This window comes from Triturus cristatus, chromosome 12 (genome assembly GCF_964204655.1).
Source record: "Triturus cristatus chromosome 12, aTriCri1.1, whole genome shotgun sequence".
NCBI lineage: Eukaryota > Metazoa > Chordata > Amphibia > Caudata > Salamandridae > Triturus > Triturus cristatus.
The window spans coordinates 158,506,008-158,529,990 of record NC_140595.1 but is presented as its reverse complement, the minus strand read 5'-3'; the positions used below and the strand labels follow the sequence as shown (position 1 = coordinate 158,529,990).

Genomic DNA, 23,983 nt, shown 5'->3' with positions numbered 1-23,983 from the left:
TTGTTATTCCCGCTAGGTTCTGATTCCTAAGAAGAGGAAAAGGTTGCGGCACATCTTAGATCTTCGGACCGTCTATCTCTTCCTCAAAACGGAGAAGTTCGAGAAGCTCACTCTAGCTTAGGTATTGTCTGCCCTAGACCAAGAAGACTGGATGGTAGCTTTGGACCTGCAGGATGCGTATTTTCACATCCCTATCCTGCCGGGCCTCGGGCTTTACTTGCGGTTCAAGGTTAGGCTGTGAGCACTTTCAGTTTACCGTCCTCTCCCTCGGCCTTACCAGTGCCCCTAAGGTGTCCACCAAGGTGATGATGGTGGTCGCAGCTCATCTGTGCAGGTTAGGGGTGTCAGTCTTCCCCCTACCTTGATGACTGGCTTTTGAAGGCATCCTCGCCCAAGCCTGTCATTTCCCACCTTCAGATTACGGCGGACCTCCTGCATTCGCTGGGGTTCTCTATAAAACATGCCACGTTACACCTGACTCCTTCTCAGGTGCTCTCTTTCATCAGAGGAGTTCTGGACACAGTGCAGTTTCGAGCCTATCCTCCTGAGCAGCAAGTCCAATGTGAGAAAGTGGCTCTGTATATACTGTTCCCTAATAGGTACAGGGTGTACAGAGTCCACAGTCCCCCAGAGGCTGATAGAGGTCAAAGTTAGGTATGACCTTACTCTCAAAAGTGGTAGCTTGGTCGAGCAGTAAGGCAGTACCAGAGGACAGTGTAAAGCATTTATTGTACACACTCAGTCAGCAAATGGTTTCACACACTCAATAACTGAACTCCAGGCCAATGGTTTGTATATATAAAATATATGCTTGTTTTATTTTTAGAACCACAAAGGGGGTAAAAATATACTTTCTCAGAATGAGAGGTTGAATATAAATACTTTTGTCTTAAGCAATAAATTTGTGTAAACAGTCACAGTTGGTTGCAATAAACAATCCTATTTCCTAAACATAACAATGCATTGAGCACAATGGTAAATTCAGGTTATTTGTAATAAATTACTTTTCAGATTACTTTTGGAATTCCAGGTCTGGCTCCTAGAACCAGCCTTGGGTCAGTATTCAGAATCAAGTGATGAAAGTCGACTTAATAACTGTAATGATTTTTAAATAATATTTAGCTATTTCAAAAGTTAGCACTTAGAAAATATTTCAAAGAAAACATTCAATGGATCTCTATGGCAAGAAATTCACATTGCAGGTAGAGTACTTTATCGTTACTTTAGTAATCCAGGACTGGGTGCCTAGACGTTTCCTATGGGAGAAAAATGAGTTAGAGGTAGGTATAGTTGTTAACACTTTTCAGGGTCAGGGCTGGGCACCAAGATCCAGCACTGGGAGCTCACCTGGGAGCAGGTGAGTAAATTCGTTTTTGTCACTTGGCTGATTTTTGGTGAATTTTTGCAGTTTTGAAAAGTTCACACTTAGAAGATTTTTGAAGAAAAAGCCAGTCAATGTTACCCTATGAGGAAAATGAAGTTAGCGGTTTAAGGGTAAGTACTCGACTGGCAGAGTTGAAATTCCGGGCATGGACTCAGGGGTCCCCCAGTGTCAGATAGGTACAGTTGGTTCACCCTCAGCGGTTTCAGAACGGCCGGGTGCAGAGAGAGTTAGGCCCAATGTTATCCTATGAGGGATAGGGGGGGCCTTGGTTGGTGTCTGCTGTCTGGCAAGCCACGCGGCTGTGGGAGCTGGGCTCCTGGTCACTTACTCAGGGCAAGTGGGGAAGTAGGTTAGTGTAGAGAGGGCACTGCCAGGGCCACTCGGGCGGCTGGGTGCAGGGTGCTTTTGAGCCTTCGGGCGCTCAATGGAAATGTTCCGGTTTGGAAAAAGGCTGCAGGCTCGGGGACGAGGATGGTTCAGGTGCCACCACCACTTCGAGAGGTAAGTTGGGTAGTTGTAGGTTAGGTGGGTACCCCGGGATTGGGCACAGGGGGGCGCCGGGTGCAGGGGTGCCTTTTGACGTCGGGAATCTTACCCTCTGGTTGATCGCGGCTGGGATGGCACTTGGTTCTGAGGCTGCAGGCTTCTTCCGGGATGTCGAGGGGGGTCCTTGGGTGCCGGACTCTGGGTCACAGTCGCCGTGGGGTCGTCCTCAGGGTCTTTGTCCACTCCGGCACTGGCCAGGCTTGGCTGGTGCAGAGTGTGTTGGGTCCGCGGTCCCGGGCTGGTGCCAGGGATAGCAAATAGGTTTCTTGAGTAGAGCCTCTACTCGTGGGAGTCCCAGGGGCTTAGAGCTAAAAGGTAGCCAGGTCCTCCGGGGTTGGTGAGGTTGCTGGCCACGAGAGATGCCGCGCTGGTGCAGGTTCGAGAGTCGACAGGCCGGTAGGGCTGGGGCCAAAGCAGTTGGTGTCTTCTTCTCTTTTTAGCAGCTGCAGGGCAGGTCCTTGTTCTTCTTGCTCTTCTTGTAGTTTTCTATCTGGAATCTAAGGAAGGAAGGTTCAGGGGGCCCCTAAATACTAGATTTAGGGGCGTTACAGGTAGGTGAAGGCCAGGGACCAATGGGTCCCTGTCCTGGGGTGGGTACACCCCCTATCCTGCCTCTCTCCTGTCGGAGGGGGGCAGTAGCCTAATCCTGATAGGGTAGGGCCTCCCATCTTCAAGATGGCGAGAGCCCGGAGATGTGCTTCACCTCGCCTCCCCCACCTGAGGGGTGGGGTGGGCAGGCTGGCACATCCCCTGTCCTTGTATGGGGTTTCCGGCCAAGCTTCCCGCCAGAGTGGGGGGTTGCAGTGGCCTGGGGAAACTCCAAATGGCGGCCTGCCTTTGAAGCTTCCCTTTGCTCATCCTGGGGGAGGAGATTTCTCACCTCACCCAGGATGTGCATTGTTGCAGGCCCGGGAGAGCAGGGGCTCTCCCACCCAGGGGTCCAGCAACGTGTCTGCTGTGTGGCAGCCTGGGCAGCCTCAGAGCAGACGTGGATTGTAAGTTAGCTGTAAGGGGGCATCTCTAAGATGCCCTCTGGGGTGCTTAGTACATTAAATCCTACACTGGCATCAGTGTGGGTTTAATGTGCTGAGAAGTTTGATACCAAACTTCCCAGGCTTCAGTGTTGCCTATATGGTGCTGTGGAGCTCGTGTTTGACAAGCTCTCAGCACCATGCACTCTTAAATGACAGCACTGCACTTACAGTGCCCAGGAATGGACCCGGGTACTGTAGGGGCACAGGGCTCCTGCTCCTGTGCCCACACCATAGGCGTAATGCACCCAGCTAGAGGGGTGGCTGACAAATGCCTTGGCAGTGTAGGTGATGGGCATGGTACACAGTGATGTGTGCCATGTCGACTCTTTGTTTTGTCCTGCACACAGACACTCAGCCTGCAAGGGCAGTGTGTGTGTAAGGGTACAGGGCCTCTGAGGGTGGCACAATGAGTGCTGCAGCCCTTAGAGGCCTTCCCTGGCCACAAGGCCCTGGGTACCTAGGGTACCATTTACTAGGGGCTGACATGTGGCTAGGGTTTGCCAATTTGGAGTTTGTGTGGTTTAAGGAAGGAACATAGGCCCTGGGCACCTGATTGGCAGGAACCCAGGGTACACTCAGTCGAAGTACATTCAGCAATTTAGCAAAAAGTGGGGGCATACCATGCAAGAAAGATGGCACTTTCTCACATCCAAGATATTCAGGTTATGATTCCGATGTTTCGGCCCCTACCCTGGATTTCGGTGAGACTGACTCTGAGACTGTTGGCCCTCATGGCCTCCTGCATCCTGTTGGTAAAGCATGCCAGGTGGCATGTGCGGGCTCTGCAGTGGGATCTGAAGTTCCAGCAGGGACAGCATCTAGGAAATCTCACCGACATAGTCCAGATCTCGGAAGGAACTGCGAGAGATTTGCAGTGGTGGTTGACGAACCGGGATTGGGTCAGCGGCAGACCCCTCTCCCTTCCCCAGCCAGAACTCACAGTAGTGACAGATGCGTCACTTCTGGGATGGGGCGGCCATCTGGGAGAGGTGGAGATCAGGGGACAGTGGTCACCAGTGGAGTCGGGACTCCACATAAATCTGTTGAAGCTCTGAGCGATTCATTTAGCATTGAAGGCATTTCTTCCCTCTGTCGAGGGGAAGCTAGTGCAAGTGTTCACGGACAACACCACCGCCATGTGGTACTGCAACAAGAAGGGCAGGGTGGGGTCATAAACCCTTTGTCGAGAGGCCTAGCGTCCTTACCCAGGGGGTTCAGCACCTGGCAGGTTCTCTGAATACCAGGGTGGACGAACTCCACCAGCATTGCCTAGCGGATCACGAATTGTGTCTCCAGTCAGAGGTGGCACAAGGTCTCTTTCAACTGTGGGGGAGAACCTTAATTAGATTTGTTCGCCTTCAAAGAGAACGCACAGTGTTAGCGGTACTGTGCACTGGAGTTTCCAAGGCGGTTATCGCTCGACGATGCTTTTCGTCACAAGTGGAGCTCAGGCCTGCTGTACGCCTTTCCACCCATACCACTCCTGCTCAGGGTTCTGGAAAAAAATCAGGAGCGACTGGGCCCAAGTCATCCGTGTGCTCCAGACTGGGCAAGGAGAGTCTGGTATCCAGAGCTTCTGAGAATGAGCATCGATCCTCCGATCAGGCTGCCCCTTCGGGAGAATCTTCTGTCGCAGCAGCAGGGGAGGGTTCTCCACGCAAATCTGCTAATTCTGCGCCTCCATGCGTGGAGATTGAACGGCAGCAGTTGATGGCTTTTGACCTTCCTCTCGAAGTTTGTAATGTTGTTCTGGCGGCCCTCCACTAAGACAGTATATGCCTGCTGTTGGCAGAAATTTCTATTATACTGTACAGAAAGGTCTATTGATCCCCTTTCTGCTTCTCTTTCTTCTGTTCTTTTGTTCATTTTGACCCTTGCCCAACAGGGCTCTGCTTTGGGAACTCTTAAGTGTTACCTTTTTGCTCTGTCTGCTTTTTTGTGGCTGCCAGACCAGCCTTCTCTCATGAAGTCTCCTATTGTACATAGATTTCTAAAAGGGCTGGCTCATTTGTTTCCACCCCGCCCTTTTTATGCCACAGTCTGACCATTATTTGGTCCTCACCTGCCTGAGGTGTGCTCCCTTTGAACCTTTACAGAATAGTCCCCTCCAGCTGTTAACCATCAAAACAGCCTTCTTAGTGGCGATTCCACAGGCCCGGAGGGTGAGTGAGTTGCAGACGTTATCTTGCTTGCCTCCCTATCTAATGTTCCACCGAATGGACCCAGAAAGAGCATTGTCGTTCTATCTTGACTGCAAAAAAAGAGTTCCAGGTGAAAGACCAACTCTTTGTAGGTTACCTAGGAGCAAAAAAGGGAAGAGCAGTGCAGAAAAGACCATCTCTCGCTGGGTCGTTTTCTGCATTAAGATCTGTTATGCCCCGGCAAAGAAGCAGCCCCTTGAGAGATTTATGGTTCATTCCACCAGGGGAAAGGCTGCGATTATGGCCTTGCCTTGGGATGTCCCAGTCCAAGACATCTGTCAGGCAGCAACGTGGGTATAACACTACTGCCTGGACAGTCGGGTCCGTAGGGACTGCAGAACTTCCTAGTATAGGATATTAGTCCGCAGCCCACCGCCAGGATGGTATGGCTTATATATCTAATTCAAAGGTAAGGAATCTGCAGGTAGAAGTCTCTATCAGATGAACAAGTTACTTACCTTTGGTAATGCATTATCTGGTAGAGACTCTAATAAGCTACGGATTCCTTACAGCTCCACCCATGCACCCCGCTTTGCGGACTAATATTGTCAGTTACTTTGTGGCTCTGCGCTTCTGGCATGGAAAAGCAAAATGTACTGACGTCCGCGCACCTGAATGGCTCCTATATAGTTACAGCGACGCCTACACCGACGATGCCACGTGGAGCCGAATTAAGCCACCTTACGGCGTGCCCAAGGGGTATTGCTCCACAAAATTTTTCGGATCCAGCCTGAAGCCTGGGAAATTCAAAGGTAAGGAATCTGCACCTATCAGGATTCAGGCAAGCCGGGCCGACGAAGGCTGTGATGCCAGAAACCGGTCCCCGGAAGCTTGTTTCCTTCCCAGTAGAAGAATTGGCTTGGTAGTTTGGTTTGCCCTGTTCCCATCATGCATTGGGACAGGTACAGACTAATTTGCATGTAGCCAGGTTCTGAGCTGGGATGGTGCGGTGAGCTAAAAAACGGTGATGGATTAAAACCATGATCTCTTGACTTGGTAAGAGTATTCTGCATCATTCAGAAACTCTGTCCATCACCACCCCCTTTTTCCCAAACCTATATAGAGTCTCTACCAGATAATGAGTTCCCGAAAGTCAGTAACATGTTTGTTAAGGCACCTCCCAAAGCATCAAAATCATGAAAAATACAAATCATTAAATAATTCCAACTTGAGATCAAATACGTAAATTGAATGGATCCAAACAATAATAGAGTTATAGGTAAATGAAAAGTTTAAATGGATTTTATTATAAAATTCAAAACTAAATCAGAACTGAGTCAATGCCATGAAGGCTCTTAAATGCAGAGCAGTACAATGTATGCACAAATCAGCAATTATTTTAAGTTCCAAATGAGCAACAAAAACAATAGAAAGACGGAGATCATACCTTGCAGCATCTAGGACTCCAGGAAATGTTCTTGCTCACCCCCAAAATCAAGGGTTTTTTATATTCATTGTGGTGTGAGCAAATGTATAATTTTTTCACCAAATCAAAGCCCATGAAAAATAAATGTCATATTTTCTTAACATTTAAAAAATGACCCACTAAATAAATAATGATTCAGAACCCTCTATGCTAATGTCACCCGTGAATGCTAGAACAAAATATCATACCTCAACAATAAAGTGTTAGGGGAATTAATAGGTTTCAGTGAAGCAAAGGAAAGAAACAATATATTACAAGTTGTTAATAGGTTTCAGTGAAGCTGTTCTAGCATTTACAAGTGACATTAGCATAAGAGGGTTCTGAATAATTATGCATTTAGTGGGTCATTTTTTTAGATGTTAAGGAAATATGACATTTATTTTTCAAGTGCTTTGATGAAGAAATTATACATTTGCTCACACCACAATGAATATAAAAACCCTTGATTTTGGGGGTGAGCCAGAACAAAGGAAAGAAACAATATATTACAAGTTGTAGATGAACTAGGGAAGGTTAATCAGAAACATCACAACAATAACAACAGTGGAAAATAACTTGGTAGATTGTGGCTTGGCTGCTCTGCGGAGCTTGAGGGTAGAAGATGTACGCAGGGAGCAAAGTACTAAATGAGTGGCAGAGATTACTTCCATTTTGGACAAGATGGTATTTTGCACAGAAATGTGTCATGGTTAGCAAACATTAGAAAAACACAGTTATACACATCAAATTAAATTTGTTTCAAAGCCAGTCATATTATTTAAACTATACATGTGAGTTCATGTGTTTACATGCATACTTTACACTGCTAATGATGCATGTAAATAAAAAAAAACATAAAAATCTCAGGTTTGAATCCCAGCATCCACACTTTAGTTGACATCGTATGATTCTGGGCAAAGCGCTTAATATTCCGGTCCTCAAAAAGAGAATGAGAAATGTAGTGTCTGTAAAAATGCATTTGTGTAATCCCCACTTGATGTACACAATCTTGTATATTGTTTCCCAAACCCTCGGATAATGTACAGCGCTCTGTTGCTTCATAGCAAAGTTTGCACTATTTGAATGTACAGACCTAATGTTACTGCATCTGCCACCTACTCTTACTAGAATTGTCCAATAGGTGCAGCAATAGCATGCATGCTTGTTGGAAGTGCGTCTGTGTGCTTGCTTGCACATTGTGGAAACTGAGTGAGAAAACTTCAGTGCCATGCATGAAGCTCAAGTCAGTCAATCAATCAGGAATTTTTGAAGCGCTACTCACCCGTGAAGGTCTCGAGGTGCTGGGGGGGGGGGGGGGGAGGGGGGGGGGCATTTTCGAGCCACTCCGTGGTCATCCAAAGTGCCAGGACTTGTGATCATTTCCGAATAGGTGCAGGGTTGGGCTTCGTCTGATGCGGAGGGGAGTTTGTTCTAGGTCTTAGCCGCAATGGCTCTGGCCCTATGGATGCGGGGGACTGTGGCTAGGGCTAGGTCAGCAGGGCAGAGGTTTCTCTTGGGGGCATGGAAGGAGATTCTTTCTTTGAGGTATTGAGGTCCGGTGTTATGGAGGGCTTTGTAGGCATGTGTGAGCAGTTTGAAGGTTATTCTTTTTTCGACGGAGAGCCAGTGGAGGTCGCAGAGGTGTTGGGTGATGTGGTCATGTCGTGGGATGTCAAGGACGAGTCTGGCTGCGGTGTTTTGGACTGTCTGGAGTTTGCATAGGAGTGTTTTGTTGATTCTGGCGTAGAGCACGTTCCCGTCTTCCAGTCTGCTGGTAAGGAGTGCATGGGTGATGGTTTTCCTGTATTTGGGGGGGGGGGCGGGGATCCATTTGAAGGTCTCGCTGAGTATGTGGAGGGTGTTGAATCATGTGGAGGACATGACATTGATCTGGAGGTTCATGGTGAGTGAAAAGTCGTGTATGATTCCCGAGGGCGGGTGCCATAAGGTGTTGTCCCCTGCTCATTGGGTGGAGCAGAGGATGAGGACTTACGTTTTCTCCGAGTTGAGCTTCAGGCAGCTGGTTGTGACGTCCTTCATCCCTTCTTGGAAACTGCGCCTGGTGATGTCTGGTTCCTTGGTGAGGGAGAGGATGAGCTGGGTGTTGTTGGTTTATGAGGCTATGTTGAGTCCCTGCTTTCTGACGATGGTTGCAAGGGGGGCCATGTAAACGTTTAAAAGCGTGGGGCTGAGGGAGGAGCTCCAAATTGTGTCAGTTGATTCCACATTTGTTTGTGCTTCTTTGTGGAGGACTAGAGGTCCATGCATACTTTCCTCAGGGTCATAGGTACAAGGCTCATGCTGATTTGGGCTACCCTGAAAGCATGGATAGGGACTCAGTTCTGCTTGCATTGCTCGGTTAGCTTGTTTTGGTCGACCTTTAATCCTCCACTCCGGTACTAAAACCCATGCTGGGTCACCCCCAAACCAAACTACCACCGGAATCTTCACAAGAAACTTGTTTGTTTATTTTAGAATTGTAATGGCACAAGTATATTACATTGTTTCACTTAAAAGCCACCCCTCCTTGGGTTCACCTTGTTCTGTATATTGAAGTGGTAATGTAAAGTTCCTGAGTTAGGCCCAGGTAGCAACACTGCACATTTCCTCACTTTGTCCTCTTTCTGCACAATAACATTTTACAATAACCTTTTGCACATATTCGCGCACGTGACGATGGATTAATTTCTCTGAAACTACTTTGCTTACACAATTCGCTTAGCGCAACATTATCATGATGCCTCGAACACTGAGTACAATGCCTTTGTACACACTGTACAATGTCGTTCTATCTTCATCCACGGTGTGATAGGGCTGTTTGCAAACCCATATTAGTTCTGACTTGTATATACATTGCAAGAATGCCCTTTTATTATAAATTAATAAGCATTTCCGGGGGTTTGCTAGAGGAGACACTTCTGCTGACATAGAGAGGTCCCTGCATTCTGATGCTTTGCCAAGCAGCTGCCTAACATTTCAGTGAGGGGTGTCTAGTTTGTGACCAAGACGGGGTCCTACATTCTGTCCTGCCAGCTAATGGAGTTGGATTATCCTGTGGGGGGGGGGGGGGTTTCTTGGCTATACACTCACACGCACAAACTCCTATGACTTTAGGCTGTAATGGTTTATTATTTGTTAGGGTAATTGTGATTAACATTTATCACATAGTTTTCCTTTTAAAATCCCATAAGCAATCGAATACACTGGTATTTTGTGGGTGCTCCATGATAGATCTACTATTCGGTGGTATTAGATTAAGTCAGTTCTCTGGATGGTTGACAATTGTTGTTGGTGTATAGCATATTACATTTTGCAGATACGCATGTAGGTTTTATGCCCTGCTGCTGTTCGTATACCATAGTTGCAAACAAAGGTTATTCAGCCTGAGCACTAGATGGTATACTTTATAACATTACTGACTAAGCAATTGATTACTACACAGAATCTGTGAGTCATTGTTTTCCCATATTAGTTGTACTACGTTAATAAAATGAAACGTGGGTTTTGCACTGTGTTAAAACTGTTGTCAACAAACATTTTTGTGAGTTTATAAATTGTTCATTTTTGGTTTTTTTTTACTTGCAAAGTTGTACTCAATCCTTAGCATCTTGAACTGTACCAAATAATCTCATGTTCCCTCTTCATTTACTCATCCAGGTTTTGTTTATGTGAAACCAGCTGCCCACAGGATGATTACTTCCCTCCTAATTTATTTGTCAAGGTGAATGGAAAACTCTGCCCATTGCCGGTGAGTAAAATGAGCAGGTGCTCCTACACATGTGCAGAGGGTAGCAGTTAGAATATTTCTTTTTGCCATCTCAATAATGATGCTGTTTTCAAATCTAGAAATGTGTGATCCAGCTGAAATGACTAAAATTGCAGCGCTCCAGACAAATGAGTGCTAAGTATTTTAAAAAGTTGGCATTTGAGAACAGTATGTTTTTATTTATTGAAATAGAAATCCATAATTCTTTCCATTATTCTTTTTCTTTTTATTACAATCACTTTAACTTGATTTTATTTGTATTTCCTCTTTCATTTGTTCCCCATGTATGCACTTATCAGATAGAGACATCTATCCGCAGATTCGTTACCTCAGAATATCCCATGCATCAGGCTAGGTCGAGAAGATGATATCGCTAAAGCAATACTCTTGCGTGGTGCTAGGTGGCGCCTGTCTTCTCCACGTGGCATCATCCACGCCGAAAGTGACGTCCGTGGCACCGATATAGGTGCCACCTCGACGGGCTGATGACTGTTCTTTTCTTTCTGCGCCACCCAGCCCAGATCCATACAGAGAGCTACCCTCTGTCACTTTTTGACAGACTTTTTTCAACATTTTGTAAAAAATGTTTAGTGTGTAGGTTTTTTCTTGATGTTGAAATAGACTTTTGAATTCAAACCGTGCAGAGCATGCCATTGCGCCATGTCAGTGACAAATCCACGCAGCATGCCTCTGGTGCCTGGAGAGTGACCACCACTCAGTCTTTCTCCGACTGCTGGGCAGTGGCTCTGAAGACTTTGAGCAAGCAGTTCCTAAAGCTGCTTGCGGCCTGGCGTTCGACTCCACGCCATTCTCCCCGGAGGTCTCATTCCCGGTTCTGGTCAAGGGACAGGTCTCGGGACCATCCCGGGAGTCTTAAGTCTTCATCCTCCCACTCGAAGTCGTCGAATCGGTCAGGTAAGAGGCATAAAAGGCACCAGAATTAGAAGCGTGCTTCAGCGTTTCCCCGTCCGTCTGCCAACATGACGGAGGAGCCTCAACACCCAAGGCCTCCTTCTGCTGCACCTGGGTCGGCTCTGCGCTTCCTGCTTTTCCAGGGACCGGAGCGACCCCCGTCTAGTTAAAAGACTAATATGACAATGTGGCATCATGTGCCTCATATTTGTGTGACCTGACCCTCCCGGCGTGCCTTAAGACCCTGGAGGCTCAGGAGGGGTTCAGTGGAGTTCTGCACTAGTGGATCCGGGCCGGCACCGGTGGTTTCCCGGCACCGCCCCCCCCCCGCACATCGAGGGCACCAGCCCTATTCTCGATGACCCGGAGTCTGATCGGGTCCTAGGTTGATTCTTCAGCCTTCTTTTGAGGGGCTAGGAATTGAGGACGATTGGGAGGGGTTGCTTGACTCATTACAAGACCAGCCTGAACACGAAATGGACCGGTATGAGGGATTGGGGGAGGGCAGTGTCCTCAATACCTCCCCAGATTCTGGCCTGCTTTCTCCCCCTAATGTGGCTATGGAGGATGGCGCTTCATATGCTATGGTGGTGAGAAGGGCAACCGAGGCCCTGTCTCCTCTTCGTAACCCCTCCTGCCTTTCAACAAAGCCTTGACTGATATCCTTCTGGGAGCCTAATCCAAGCCTAGCATGATGGGCCCCGGTGAATAGGACAGTTGCCCGCCGTCATCGCCCTGCTCCGGATGACCCGAAATTCCCTACCAACCACCCCACCCCCCGAGTGTTTGGTGGTCTAGGCCTTTACCTAACAGGTTGCATTTTCCTCCCCAATCCTAGACAGGGAATCCAAGAGACTGTATAGTTGGGGCAAGAAGATTCTTCCACTTGCCTTCCATTACAGCCGTTAAACACTGCATGCCTATCGGGCCGTTAAGCCCACTCCTTGTGGGAAGCGGTTACGCAGGTGCTGTCACAGGTCCCGGAGGAGGCCCGCGTCATTCTCTGTCAAGCAGTAACAGATGGAAGAGATGCAGCAAAGTTGACTATTAGTTATGGGCTTGACACCACCAACTCCCTGGACAGATAATGTCATGGACAGTGGCCTTTCAACGGTACGCCTGGCTCGGAACTTCTGGCTTTTCTGGGAATGTCCAGGTTTCCCTTATGGACATGCGCTCTGATGGCACCCGTCTCTTTGGAGACTAGTTAGACTTGGCTCTGGAAAGTTTTAAGGACTTGGGGGCCACAGCCAAGTTTTTGGGCCTGTCAGTGCCCACCCGTCCCCTTTCTGCTTTTCGCCCCTTTCGTGCCTATGGTAGGGTTTTTCAGCTGCTGTAACAATTTCCCACCCACACGACCACGCAAGTTCATCAACCGCTGAGCGGCTGTCGTAGGCGCGGCTCCTTTTCGACCCTTTGGCTCAGGCAGCTAAAGGTCCAATCATTCCACTTCTCCCCCTGCAGCCTCCAAACCCTCCTAGTCCAGCCCTTCAAGATCTTTGGCAGTGGGTTGGCGGCAGGATCAGCAGTCACCTTTACCATTGGCAAAACATCACATCAGACAAGTGGGTTCTTCAGATTGTCCAAAGGGGCTACTCCCTCCTCTTCAAGACTACCCCTTCCTCCATGCCTCCGACTTACCACTGGCTGACAGAGGACCACCTGAACTTGCTTCAGGAGGAAGCCATGACTCTTTTGTCCAAGGGAACCATAGAGCGAGAAGTCGGCTGAGGTTGCTATTCCTGCTATTTTCTGATCCCAAAAAAGGACAAGAGCCTTTGTCCTATTCTAGATCTGCGAGCCCTCAGCTACTTCCTCACAAAAGCAGAAGTTCAAAATGCTCACTCTGTCTCGGGTCCTGTCTGCCCTAGACCCTGAAAACTGGATGATGTTGTGGACTTGCAAGATGCCTATTTTCACATTTCCGTCCTGCCTGACCATTGGCGCTACCTCAGGTTCACAGTAGGCCATGAGCACTTTCAGTTTACAGTGCTCAGGTGTTCACCAAGGTGATAGCGGTGGTTGCAGCTCATCTGCGCAGATCAGGGGTGCTAGCTTTCCCCTATCTCAACGACTGGCTGTTGAAGGCGAGCTCGGCCCGGACTGTCTTCTCCCACCTCCAGACTACGGGGATTCTCCTGCTTTTGCTGGGGTTCACTAGCAACGTGCCGAAGTCACACCTGACTCCCTCTCCGACGCTGCCTTTCATCGGAGCTGTTCTGGATACAGTGTGGTTTCGGGCCTTTGCCCCCGAGCAGCGAGTCCAGGATATACAGGCTATGATACTGATGTTTCAGCCTCTATCCTGGATCTTAGTGAGAAGGACACTGAGGCTGCTGGATCTCGTGGCTTACTGCATTCTGCTAGTGACACATCCCAGATGGCATTTGCGGGCCTTGCAGTGGGACCTGAAGTTCCAGTTGGCGCAGCATCAGGGGAATCTCTTGGACATAGTCCAGATCACAGAGGGTACTGCACAGAATCTACAGTAGTGGCTGACCGACCGCGATTGAGTCAGAGGCACTTCCCTCTCCCTTCCCCAACCAAATCACACAGTAGTGACAGATGGGTCACTCCTGGGATGGGGCAGCCATCTGAGAGAGGTGGTGATCTGAGGACTCTGGCGGAATCTTAACTTCACATCAGCTTGGCATTGAAAGCTTTTCTCCCTTCCATTAAGAGAAAACTGGTTCAGGTTTCTCGAGCAACACCACGGCCATGGGATACTGCAACAAACTGGGCTTGTGGGGTTCTGGACCCTTTGTCAAGAGGCCCTGAGTCTCTGGACATGGCTGGAACAGCAGGGCATGTCTCTGGTGGTTCAACACCTGGCAGGTTCTCTGAACGCCAGAGTAGGGGAACTCAGATGCCAATGTCTTGCAGATCACGAATGGCGTCTTCATCCCGAGGTAGCACAAGGTCTCTTTCAGAAGTGGGGGGAGCCTTGGTTAGATCTGTTCTTCTCTGTCGAGAAAGTGCAATGCAATGTTAGCAGTTTTACACTCTCGAGTTTCCAAGGCGGCACCCGCTCAGCGACTATTTTCGTCTCAAGCTTGAGCTCAGGCCTCCTGTATGCTTTTTCGCCAATACCACTTCTGTCCAGAGTGCTCAAGAAGATTAGGAGCCACCAGGCCCAAGTCATTCTTGTGGCTCTGGCCTGGGCACAGATAGTCTGGTATCCTGAGCGTTCTTTAACTGAGCATCGATCCTCTCATCAGGCAGCCTCTTCGGGAGGGTCTTCTCTCGCTGCAGCAAGTGAGGTTCCTCAACCTGAACCTCTGAACCCTACGCCTTCTTGTGTGGAGATTGAGTGGCAACAGTTGACCGCATTCAACCTTCCTCCTGAAGCCTGTGATGTTGGTGGCCAGGTGTCCCTCTACCAAGACCGTGTACACCTGCTGGTGGCATATTTAAAAACAAAAATTGTACAGAGAGATCTATTGACCCTCTTTCTGCTTCCCTCTCTCAAGTCCTTCTCTTTATTTTGACCCTTACCCAGCAGGGCTCTGCTCTTGGCACTCTTAAAGAGTACCTTTTGGCCTTGTCTGCCTTCTTGAGGCTGCCAGACCAACCCTCTTTATTTAGATCCCCTATTGTAAACAGATTGCTTAAGGGCCTTGTCCGTATCTTTCCACCTGCCCCATCATGCCTCAGTGGTACCTTAATTTCGTTCTCACCTTCCTGGCGTGCACGCCGTTCGAACCTATGCAGAACTGCCCCCTCTGGCTGCTTTCCATCAAAACAGTCTTTTTAGTGGCAATTACTCCTGCCAGGAGAGTGAGTGAATTACAGACTCTGTCATCCAGGCCTCCTTACCTGACCATCTTTCCTGATAAGTTGATGCTTCGCACTAGGGCCTCTTTCGTACCCAAAGTGGTAACACCTTTCCTCGTGGGGCAATCGGCCACCTTGCCCACTTTCTATGCTCCTCCGCACCCCTCTAAAGAAGGGGAGCGAGTCCACCATCCCAAAAAGAGCATTAGTGCGGCCAAGGCAGAACAAGAAAGAGTTCCGGGTGGACAACCAACTCTTTGTACAGTACATTGGATCGAAGAAAGGTCATGTGGTACAGAAGAGGACTATCTTGCAAAATTTGCTACACTCGTCCAGGAAGCAGCCTCCTGAAGGTTTAAGAATGCATTCCATCAGAGCTAAGGCTGCAACCACAGCGTTGCAACGTGGTGTTCCAGTCCTTGACATTTGTCAGGCAGCAACATGGGCATCCCTGCACACGATCACTAAGCAGTACTGCCTGGTCAGTCAAGTCCCAGGTATGGCCTTTTTGGTCCTGCAGGACTTCCTGGTTTAAACTTGTCCGCAGTCCCTCCTCTGGGGATGGTAATGCTTGGGCATCTATTCTAAGGTAAGGAATTTGCGGCTAGATGTCTCTATCAGATGGATAAGTTACGTACCTTCAGGAACATCTTTTCTGGTTAAAACATAATCTAGCAGTAGATTCCTTACTGACCAACCCATCCTCCCTGCACTGCAGACATGTTTTTAGGGTCAGGACGGATCTCTATCAGGGCCCTAGTTGTCCTAAACACACCACCGTCAGTGCACTTCATAACCCCCTGGTCCTGGCGTGCAGAGTCCTGCAAAGTAACTGACGTAAGCGTGCCGAGGAGGCGCCTATATAAGTGACGCAGACGTCAATTCCGACGTGGACGATACACACAATGCCATGCAGAGCCGACCGACGGCACCTACTGGCGCAAGGGTTTTACTCGAGAAAAATAGAGGATTGTGGAGTAAAAAGATAGGTCAGGATGCACAAGAGGAAGATATTTAAGCAGTGAATATTGATCCTTCCTGAAGCCTTGCAAGAGAGTGTGAGCCTTCAGTGCAGTGTAAAGTTGGTCCATGAGTACAGGAACAGAACAGAATGTCTGTTTCTGCATGAGTTCTTGCAAGATTTTATTTGAATGCACTGCCATATCAACTACAAAACTGTCTTTAAAGTGGAAGCAATTAAAATGACAGCCAGTCTAGTTGCCTTAAAGATGGGGGTGATGTGTCATTTCCTTTGTTTGGTTTTCAAGTGAGAGCTGCTGCTGCGAAGTACAGATCATCAACATTTAATTTAAATTTTGTGGAGCCTGGCATTTGCTGGTTTAAGACCCGGGTTAGGCCTCAAGGCTAAGGTAATGGGTCAAAAAACATAGGGAAAAGGATTGGGGGGTCCATAGGACAGACCTGGCTTGGGCCACGCGTAATTTCCCAGTCTTTGATTGTTTATTAACTGTGGTTAAAGCAGTTGAGCTAATGTAAAGAGCAGAGATTATTCCAGGGAGCCAGAATGGGAGGTTAATTCTTTAGACCTATAAGCAGGAAATCCATCTCTCAAGGTCACAGGAGTTTTCAGCATCATGGAATATTATAGTGATGGTGGTAATGAGAGAAGAAAAGGTATCTATCGCTTCAGTAGAAACAAAAAAAAGAAGGTAATTCTTGATCGATTAAAAGTTCGTTATTCATTCTTCATCTGTCAGGGATCCTCGTAATTTCATAGATTTTTAAGGGCAAGCTTATTGCAGTGTGATCTTAGAGGCAATAAGGTATATAGATTGTATCTGATGGTGTCAGAGGTTTGGAAACAAGCATTAATTTAATTTGGTTGCCACCGGAAAACGCTTTGAAAAACAGGTGTATTGTGTGAGAACCGTGTTTTGCATTCTCCAGGGATGGAAGAATTCTTGAATAACTTCATTATCCTGGCAGTTTTGGGTCTCATTTGCTGGCTCATGCCCTTGGAGGTTTCTAAGCTAGTTGAATGTAGAACATTTAAATCTTTGCCACAATTAATGATCTTAGAAACAATGCTAGCGCTTGTAACCGAGTGGCGATGCAGGGATCTTTTTCTATTTACCCGTAGTAGAAGACGAAATCACACACCTGTTCTTGCTGAATGAATACCATCATCCATCAACCCTGACTGCCCCAGGCTACTTTCATATCAGTGTATCTGGGAACGGTGAGGCTGACTTCCTCCACTCCAATCCTCACTAATAAATCCTCTTTTCGTACATCCTCTGGAGTCACAGCCTCCAATGAGTTGGACTACTATGGTTTCTGATGCACTTTTATTGAGTTGAATTGGTGCTATTCCGGGTAGATTTGTAACTTAATTATGTGTTCCAGTGTTGCTCATTCTTCATAGTGTTGCTGATTCTGCATCTTAATGTGACTCATTTGTTTGAGTATTGTGGCTGTGTGGCCATTGATGATGGGTGGTGTCGTTTTTTTCTTTTCTTCTTGTTTTACTTTTGTGTGTGAAGTATGGGGGTTTGGGCCTTGAAAGCAGAGTGCTGTAGAAGAAAACCTATGACTCCAGTCATTTTTATAGGAAGCAGACAAATGTCTGTTGTCATCATTCATGCCTAGAACTAGAATTATTTATTTTGCGTAGTTGAGAATACAGCTTTGTTGTTGTAAGTTGCATAATATTGCTAAGTTGGTTTGGAATTGACATTAAACCAATCAATGTTGAGGTCTCCGGGAAAAATATTTCAGAAGGAAAGCAGGCAGCGCTTTAATATTTTTACATACTGTTAGTGGTGCATTCTAGGGATTGTGTCGATTTGGAGTCGTTTATTGTTGACAGGACCATTTTAATTTGAGACCTTCACGTTTATCTAGTTTGAGGCTATTATGGGGTTGAGTGATTTCTTTCAAATGATTCAATGCCACTGCCTGTTGAGTTTTTTCAGCCAGCTATTCTTGAGGCACTGATTTGTTAAGGGTGGGTTACGAGTGTTCATTTAGCGATGATTCAGTGATGAAGACCGCATCCACATAATGGTTGATAGTTACATTTAGCATTTTAGTGCAATGAATATTGACAGCTTTTGCTTTTATGAGCCTGCATGAAAGATGGTGTTTTGTTGCAATGGAGGTGGGTTTCCATATAAGATAGTTTTTTATGTGTACAAGATTATTTGGATTAGTGTTTTTTAAATGCGACGGCTCGGTTTTAATCTTCTTGCCTCTAATGTTTTGAATGGGTGAGCAGGGTTTTAAATGCACATGGTTGAATCTTGGAAGGGAGAATATTTTGAGTTTGTATTCGAAGTGTTCTAGTCTCTTGATCTATGCAAGTCATCGCCTGTCCATACCTTGTCCTTCAGCCAGGCTGATTCCATATTCCACAAGGCTTCCAGCAGTTAGAAACCAGCAGTAGTCACGATGTTTGTAAAAGGAATGTTGTTTTGACCTTGATTACCCTGATCATGGTTTGCCACACCTGGCATACATATTGTGGACTTAAGAATGCTTCCTATTCCTTTGCTGATCTTTGGAAGGAACCTTGTCCTTAAGCCATACTGGTCCGTTCTTCCGCAAGTCTTCCGACAGTTAGTCTAACAGTATTTAATACATTTTTAATGGAATGTTTCTTTTGTCCTGGGCCAAGGTCTTCAGGTTCTGGTCTGCCACCTCTGGCATTCATTTTGTGGACTTCAGAATGTTTCCCAATCCTTGGTTTATTTTTAGAAGTAGCATTGAGCTGTCACATTCAATTATTAACTTTTTTCCTGGCTCACTTCAAGAAATTGACTGTACGTTCCTTGGGCATGTCTTTACTCTTTACAGTGGCCTTTGCTGGTGAAAGGCTGTGAAGGTTTGGTGCTAATAACTTTGGTTTGGGTGCACAGATGAATATCTCCTTAACTATAAAGTCTGCACAGCTGTTTCCAGTGGGTTTCCTTTTGTTTGCAAGCAAGATTATTAGCACAGTTTGGATTTGTTAATCTTTCAGTTGACTTAATGCTTGTGCTTAGACAGTTTTACAATATGTTTTCCTGGTGTCTGGACATTTACTCTTATTATATGGAGCAGATCAGTAGGAGAAGATAGTTAACAATAAATATTGACCCTGTAAAGAGATGATTTACAGTGCCTACCTGACTCCTACTAAATACGCTTCACTGTGTTAGCAAAAATCTGTGGTTAAGTATCATCTTTACAGCATCTGTGGGCCCTTAAAATTATTCTTTTTCATTGTGGCTTAAACGCTTTTAATGGTGGCCACATCCAGCTAGTTATCTGAAAAGTTGTATTTTTGGTTACAGCTGCGATTTTTGCATAATCTGTGAGCTACAAGAGCTGCACTATACTGAGTCTTACACCGTTTGTTCCTAAAGACAAAGTAGTCCTACCCAAGGACCTTATGCATTTTCTTGAACCAAAAGATTTTGCTTCTTGTTTCACTAGTCAGTCTTCTCATGCCAAGATAACACTACACACTGTAGGTGTGACATGTTCCTTTACATGAAGCAATTTTCACTGACACCTTTTCTCTTAAGTCTCTGCTAACGATACAGCAAACTATGTTACACTTCAGTCTGTTTCAACAAAAACAAAGGAGATTTTGTCTGACAATTGCCAGTGTTACCCCTTGATTTAGTGTTACATCTTTCATGTACATTTTATCTATGCTGTCTATTACAAGAGGTGAAGCTCGGTTTGTTATGGCAGACCTACAAAATGGTTTTACTGAAAGCCACGATCTCAGATGTACCACTGTCTCCATATTTTATTTAAAAGGGTGGCACTCCACGTGTTTCAAATCTCTAAATTAGATTTGTTTCATTTGTCTTTGGAACCTGATCTTTTTCCTTCTACATTAGCCATGAAAGTTCCTCATCTACAATATTAATCTGATGTTTGAATAATCCCAAAACCATGTTTGATATTGTGTACATGGCACCAATATATTTTTAAGCATCTGATAGAGACTTGTAGCTACAGATTCCTTACCCTTGAATATCTGGCGTCAGACTGGATCAACTCTGCGTCATTCTCACCGAATGTGACTGGGGTGCCTATATTGGCACCCCAGCGCCTAGTGTGCTTTAGGGATGTTCCCTAAAGCACCTGTGGGTTTTCAACCCTGTGGAGCCTGCTGCGTTGTTTGTGCCTTAACTGTTGTACTATAAACTAGATCTGCACCTACTCCAATAGTTTCTAAAAAAGGAGAAATTCATAATGCTCACGTTGGCTCTGGTCCTGTCTGGGCTTGATCCTGCTAAATACATTTTTCCATATTCCCGTACTGCCAGCCTACAGACATTACCTGCGGTCACGGTAGGCCTCAAGCCCTCTCAGTTCGCTGTGCTCCCCTTTGGCTTTACCGCTCCCCTCAAGTGTTTACATAAGTGATAGCATTGGTTCCAGCCCATCTACGGAGGTCGAGGTTTCAAGTCTCCCCCTACCTCTACAGCTGGCTGTTGAAGGCGAGCTCACTCCTGGCAGTAATCATTCACCTCTGGATGACGACCTACACCAGACCTTCTGCATTTGCTTGGGTTCAATAAAAATGCGCCGAAGTCGCACCTGACACCTTCTCCAATGTTTCCTTTCATTGTAGCCATTCTGGACTCAGTGCTGTTCCACTCCCACCATCCGGAGTGGCTAGTCCAGGACATTTGGGCTATGATCCTGGATTTCGGTGAGACTGTTTAGGAGACTGCTGGGTCTGCTAGCCTCATGCATCCTGCTGCTGAAGTACGCTTTATGGCTCATGCAGGCTTTGCAGGGGATCTGAAGTTTCAGTCTGCGCTTCACTTGGGTAATCTCTCCGACCTCGTATAGATATCGAAAAATCTGCTGTGGTGGCTGACGTACCACGATTGGGTCAGTGGCAGACCCCTCTGTCTTCCACACCCAAAGTTGACAGTGGTGACCGATGCAATACTCCTGGGTTAGGGCAGACATTTGAGAGGAGGAGATCAGAAGAATTTGGTTTCCGACAGAGTCTTAGCTCCAAATCAATTTTTTAGATTTAGAGCAGTTTGCGTGGCATTGAAAGCCTTTCTCCCATCTATCAAGGGAATACTGGTTCAGATGTTCATGGACAACACTACCGCCATGTGGTACTGCAAAAAACAGAGTGGAGTGGGGCCGTGGACCCTGTGCCAGGACGTCCTGCGCATCTGGACATGGCTGGAAGGTTAGGACATTTTTCTGATAATACAACATCTGATGGGCTCTCTGACTGTCAGGGCTGACAAATTGAGCCATCAATGTCTTTCAGATCACGAATGGCGTCTCCGTCCAGAGGTGGTGCAAGGTCTCTGCCAGAACTGTCAAGAACCTTGGCTAAATCTATTCACTGCCACCAAAAATGCAAAATGTTAACACTTCTGCCTGTTGGAATTTCCAAGGCGTGACTCACTTGCTTAGAGAAAGATTTTGTGTTGACTGGCACTCCGTACTCCTTTCTGCCTTACCGCAGATATACCACTTCTGCCTCAAGTTCTGAAGATTTAGGACAGACCGGGCCCAGGTTATTCTATTTGCTCTGGATTGGGCACAAAGGGTATGGTATCCCGAACTCCTGAGCATGAGCATCGGTCCTCTGATCAGACGCCCCCCTTCAGGAAGATCTCCAAATGCAGCAAAAGGGCTGGGTGCTATGACTTCATGCAAGGTGACTGAGCGGCGGCAGTTGAGAGTATTCAGTTTCCCTCCCGAAATATGAAGGGTCAACTTAGCGGTCAGGTGTTCATTGACAAAAACTGTATACGTCTACTGTTGAGTCAGGCTTGTGACTTGGTGCTCTAAAAAACACTTTCTGCACCCGTGTCTGATTTGTTGTTGTTTGTTTTGTCCTTAGCCTGCAAGGACTTGCTCTGGGAACAGTTAAGGTACATATTTCGGCCATCTCTGCTTTCTTGTGTTTGCTGGACCAACCCTCCCTGTTTAAGTCGCCCGTTGTAACACATTTTCCGAAAGGACAGCAGAAAGTTTCTCCCAAAACATTTCTGTTCGAGGCATATGAGCTGCAGATTGTACACTTAGCATAGATCGCCATCTGGTGTTGGGCCCGGATGTTTGCAGTTTGTTTTTGTTCTTTGGACAGTCTTTGGAAGTCACGAGTTCGGTGACTCCTCCTTCGGTCCGTACTGCGCATGGGCTTCGGCTCCATCCTCAGATTGTTTTTTTCCGCCATCGGGCTCGGATGTGATAATCCGTGCTCCGGCTTCGAACTTCTACGGTTCCAGCCTCGACGGAAAATCCTCGTTCTTCGAGTTTCTTCATCTATCTTCATCTCTCGAAGCGGCACTTTTCTCCATTCCGCACATCGGCACCGGCCTTCGGGCCCTCCTCGACTCCGGTCCTGGCCGATGGAAAGGACTCCGTTCAAAAAGTGCCCAGAATGTGGGTCTAAATTTCCCCACACCGACCTCCATCAGGTGTGTAACCTTTGCCTCTCTCCAGAACACGAGGCTAGAGACTGCCCCGCCTGTAAGTCTTTTCGATCAAAAAAGACCATCTGGGATCGAAGAGCTCGATGCACCATGGCGCACTCATCGACCGCAGCTCCACCGGACATCTTCGGAGACGACGCCGGAGCTTCGGGGCAACTACACACCGAGCAGGAGGAAGACGTCGTCAGCGCTTCCGAGGCCGACGACTCCGACGTGGAGGACATCACACCGGCGCAGCGGGTCGTGAGTACTGTACCCCCTCCCACCCCCGCGCCCAAAACCAAAGAGACTCAGGTTACGCCCTCGCCTGCAGGCCTGGGTAAAACCAAGCACCCAGCTTCTATCACCCCACCTTCGGGCCCGGTGTCGAAGCCGCAAAAGTCTCACGGCAGCTCGGGCTCGAGCCAGCCGACGCCTGGTGCCGAAAAATACCGTCCGGCACCGAAGAAAGTGATACCCAGCTCGACTCCGAAGCCACCGGTGCCGAAGCCTGGACTCTCGGTGCCGACAAACACAAATCTGTCGGCACCGACGCTCCGGCGCCGAAAACTCCTTCGACGCCGAAAAAAACGGAGGTTCCAAAAAAGCATGGCGCACAGAAACCATCGAAACCCTCGGCTCCGAAAACATCGGCGCCACCGGACGATTCGGTGCCACTGGACCTCTTTACACCAGACCCTTTGCAAAAGACTCTATTTAAAGATCCAAAGACTGGGCTATTGACTTTAGTTGTCAAGAAAAGACGTCTTGACACACCGGCTCCTCCTCCACCGCCCAAGCGGAAGGACTCTGCTACTTCTCCTCTCAGAGTGCCCTCCCCACTACCTCCTCCTCCGCCTCCTCCACCTCCTCCACCCCCTCCCCCTCCCAGGTCTCCGCCACCCTTGCCTCATCACTCCCCGACCCCGTCCCCAGATCCGGATTACGGGGATCCAGATTATGACCCGGCGGACGCCCCAATGGACCCCACTCCACCGGGGACCCCAGACCCATGGGAAGACTACCAAAACCCTGACATACCGGATATGCCTCAGGACGACCTATACCCATCCAGGCCGTCTCCCCCAGAGGACTCCTTAGGGTTTCACCACTTAGTGCAGAGAGCAGCTCACTACCATGGGGTGGAAATGCATAGTGAACCAGTGGAAGACGACTTCCTACTGGACACATTTGACATTCAGGACAAGTCCACATCTATCTTGCCCATGCTTAAAGGTGTCACCAAGCATGCTGCAGAGGTGTTCAAAGACCCTGTCAGGGCCAGGGTATTGAACCCTAGAATAGAAAAAAAGTATAAGGCGGCACCCACAGACCCTGCATACATTAAGGGCCCTGCTCCCTTAGATTCCCTAGTTGTGTCCACAGCTAGAAAGCGGGCTCACTCCCAGTCCTCAGGAGAAGCCCCACCTCCAGATAAGGAATCCAAACTTCTAGACGCGTCTGGCAAACGCACCGCCTCCCAAGCTGCAAACATGTGGCGCATTGCAAATACACAAGCGCTACTTGCGCGCTACGACAGAGCACA

General features: G+C 47.6%; 1 protein-coding gene across 2 annotated transcripts in view; it reads left to right on the top strand.

Moving 5' to 3' along the window:
* The window catches only part of PIAS3 (protein inhibitor of activated STAT 3), a 291,739-nt gene that overhangs the window by 159,133 nt on the left and 108,623 nt on the right, over positions 1–23,983 (top strand). For both annotated transcript variants that reach the window (XM_085639510.1, XM_085639509.1), the window contains exon 5: positions 10,228–10,318. In XM_085639510.1, the coding sequence (XP_085495636.1) occupies positions 10,228–10,318 (91 nt within the window). The remainder of the gene's footprint in view (positions 1–10,227; positions 10,319–23,983) is intronic.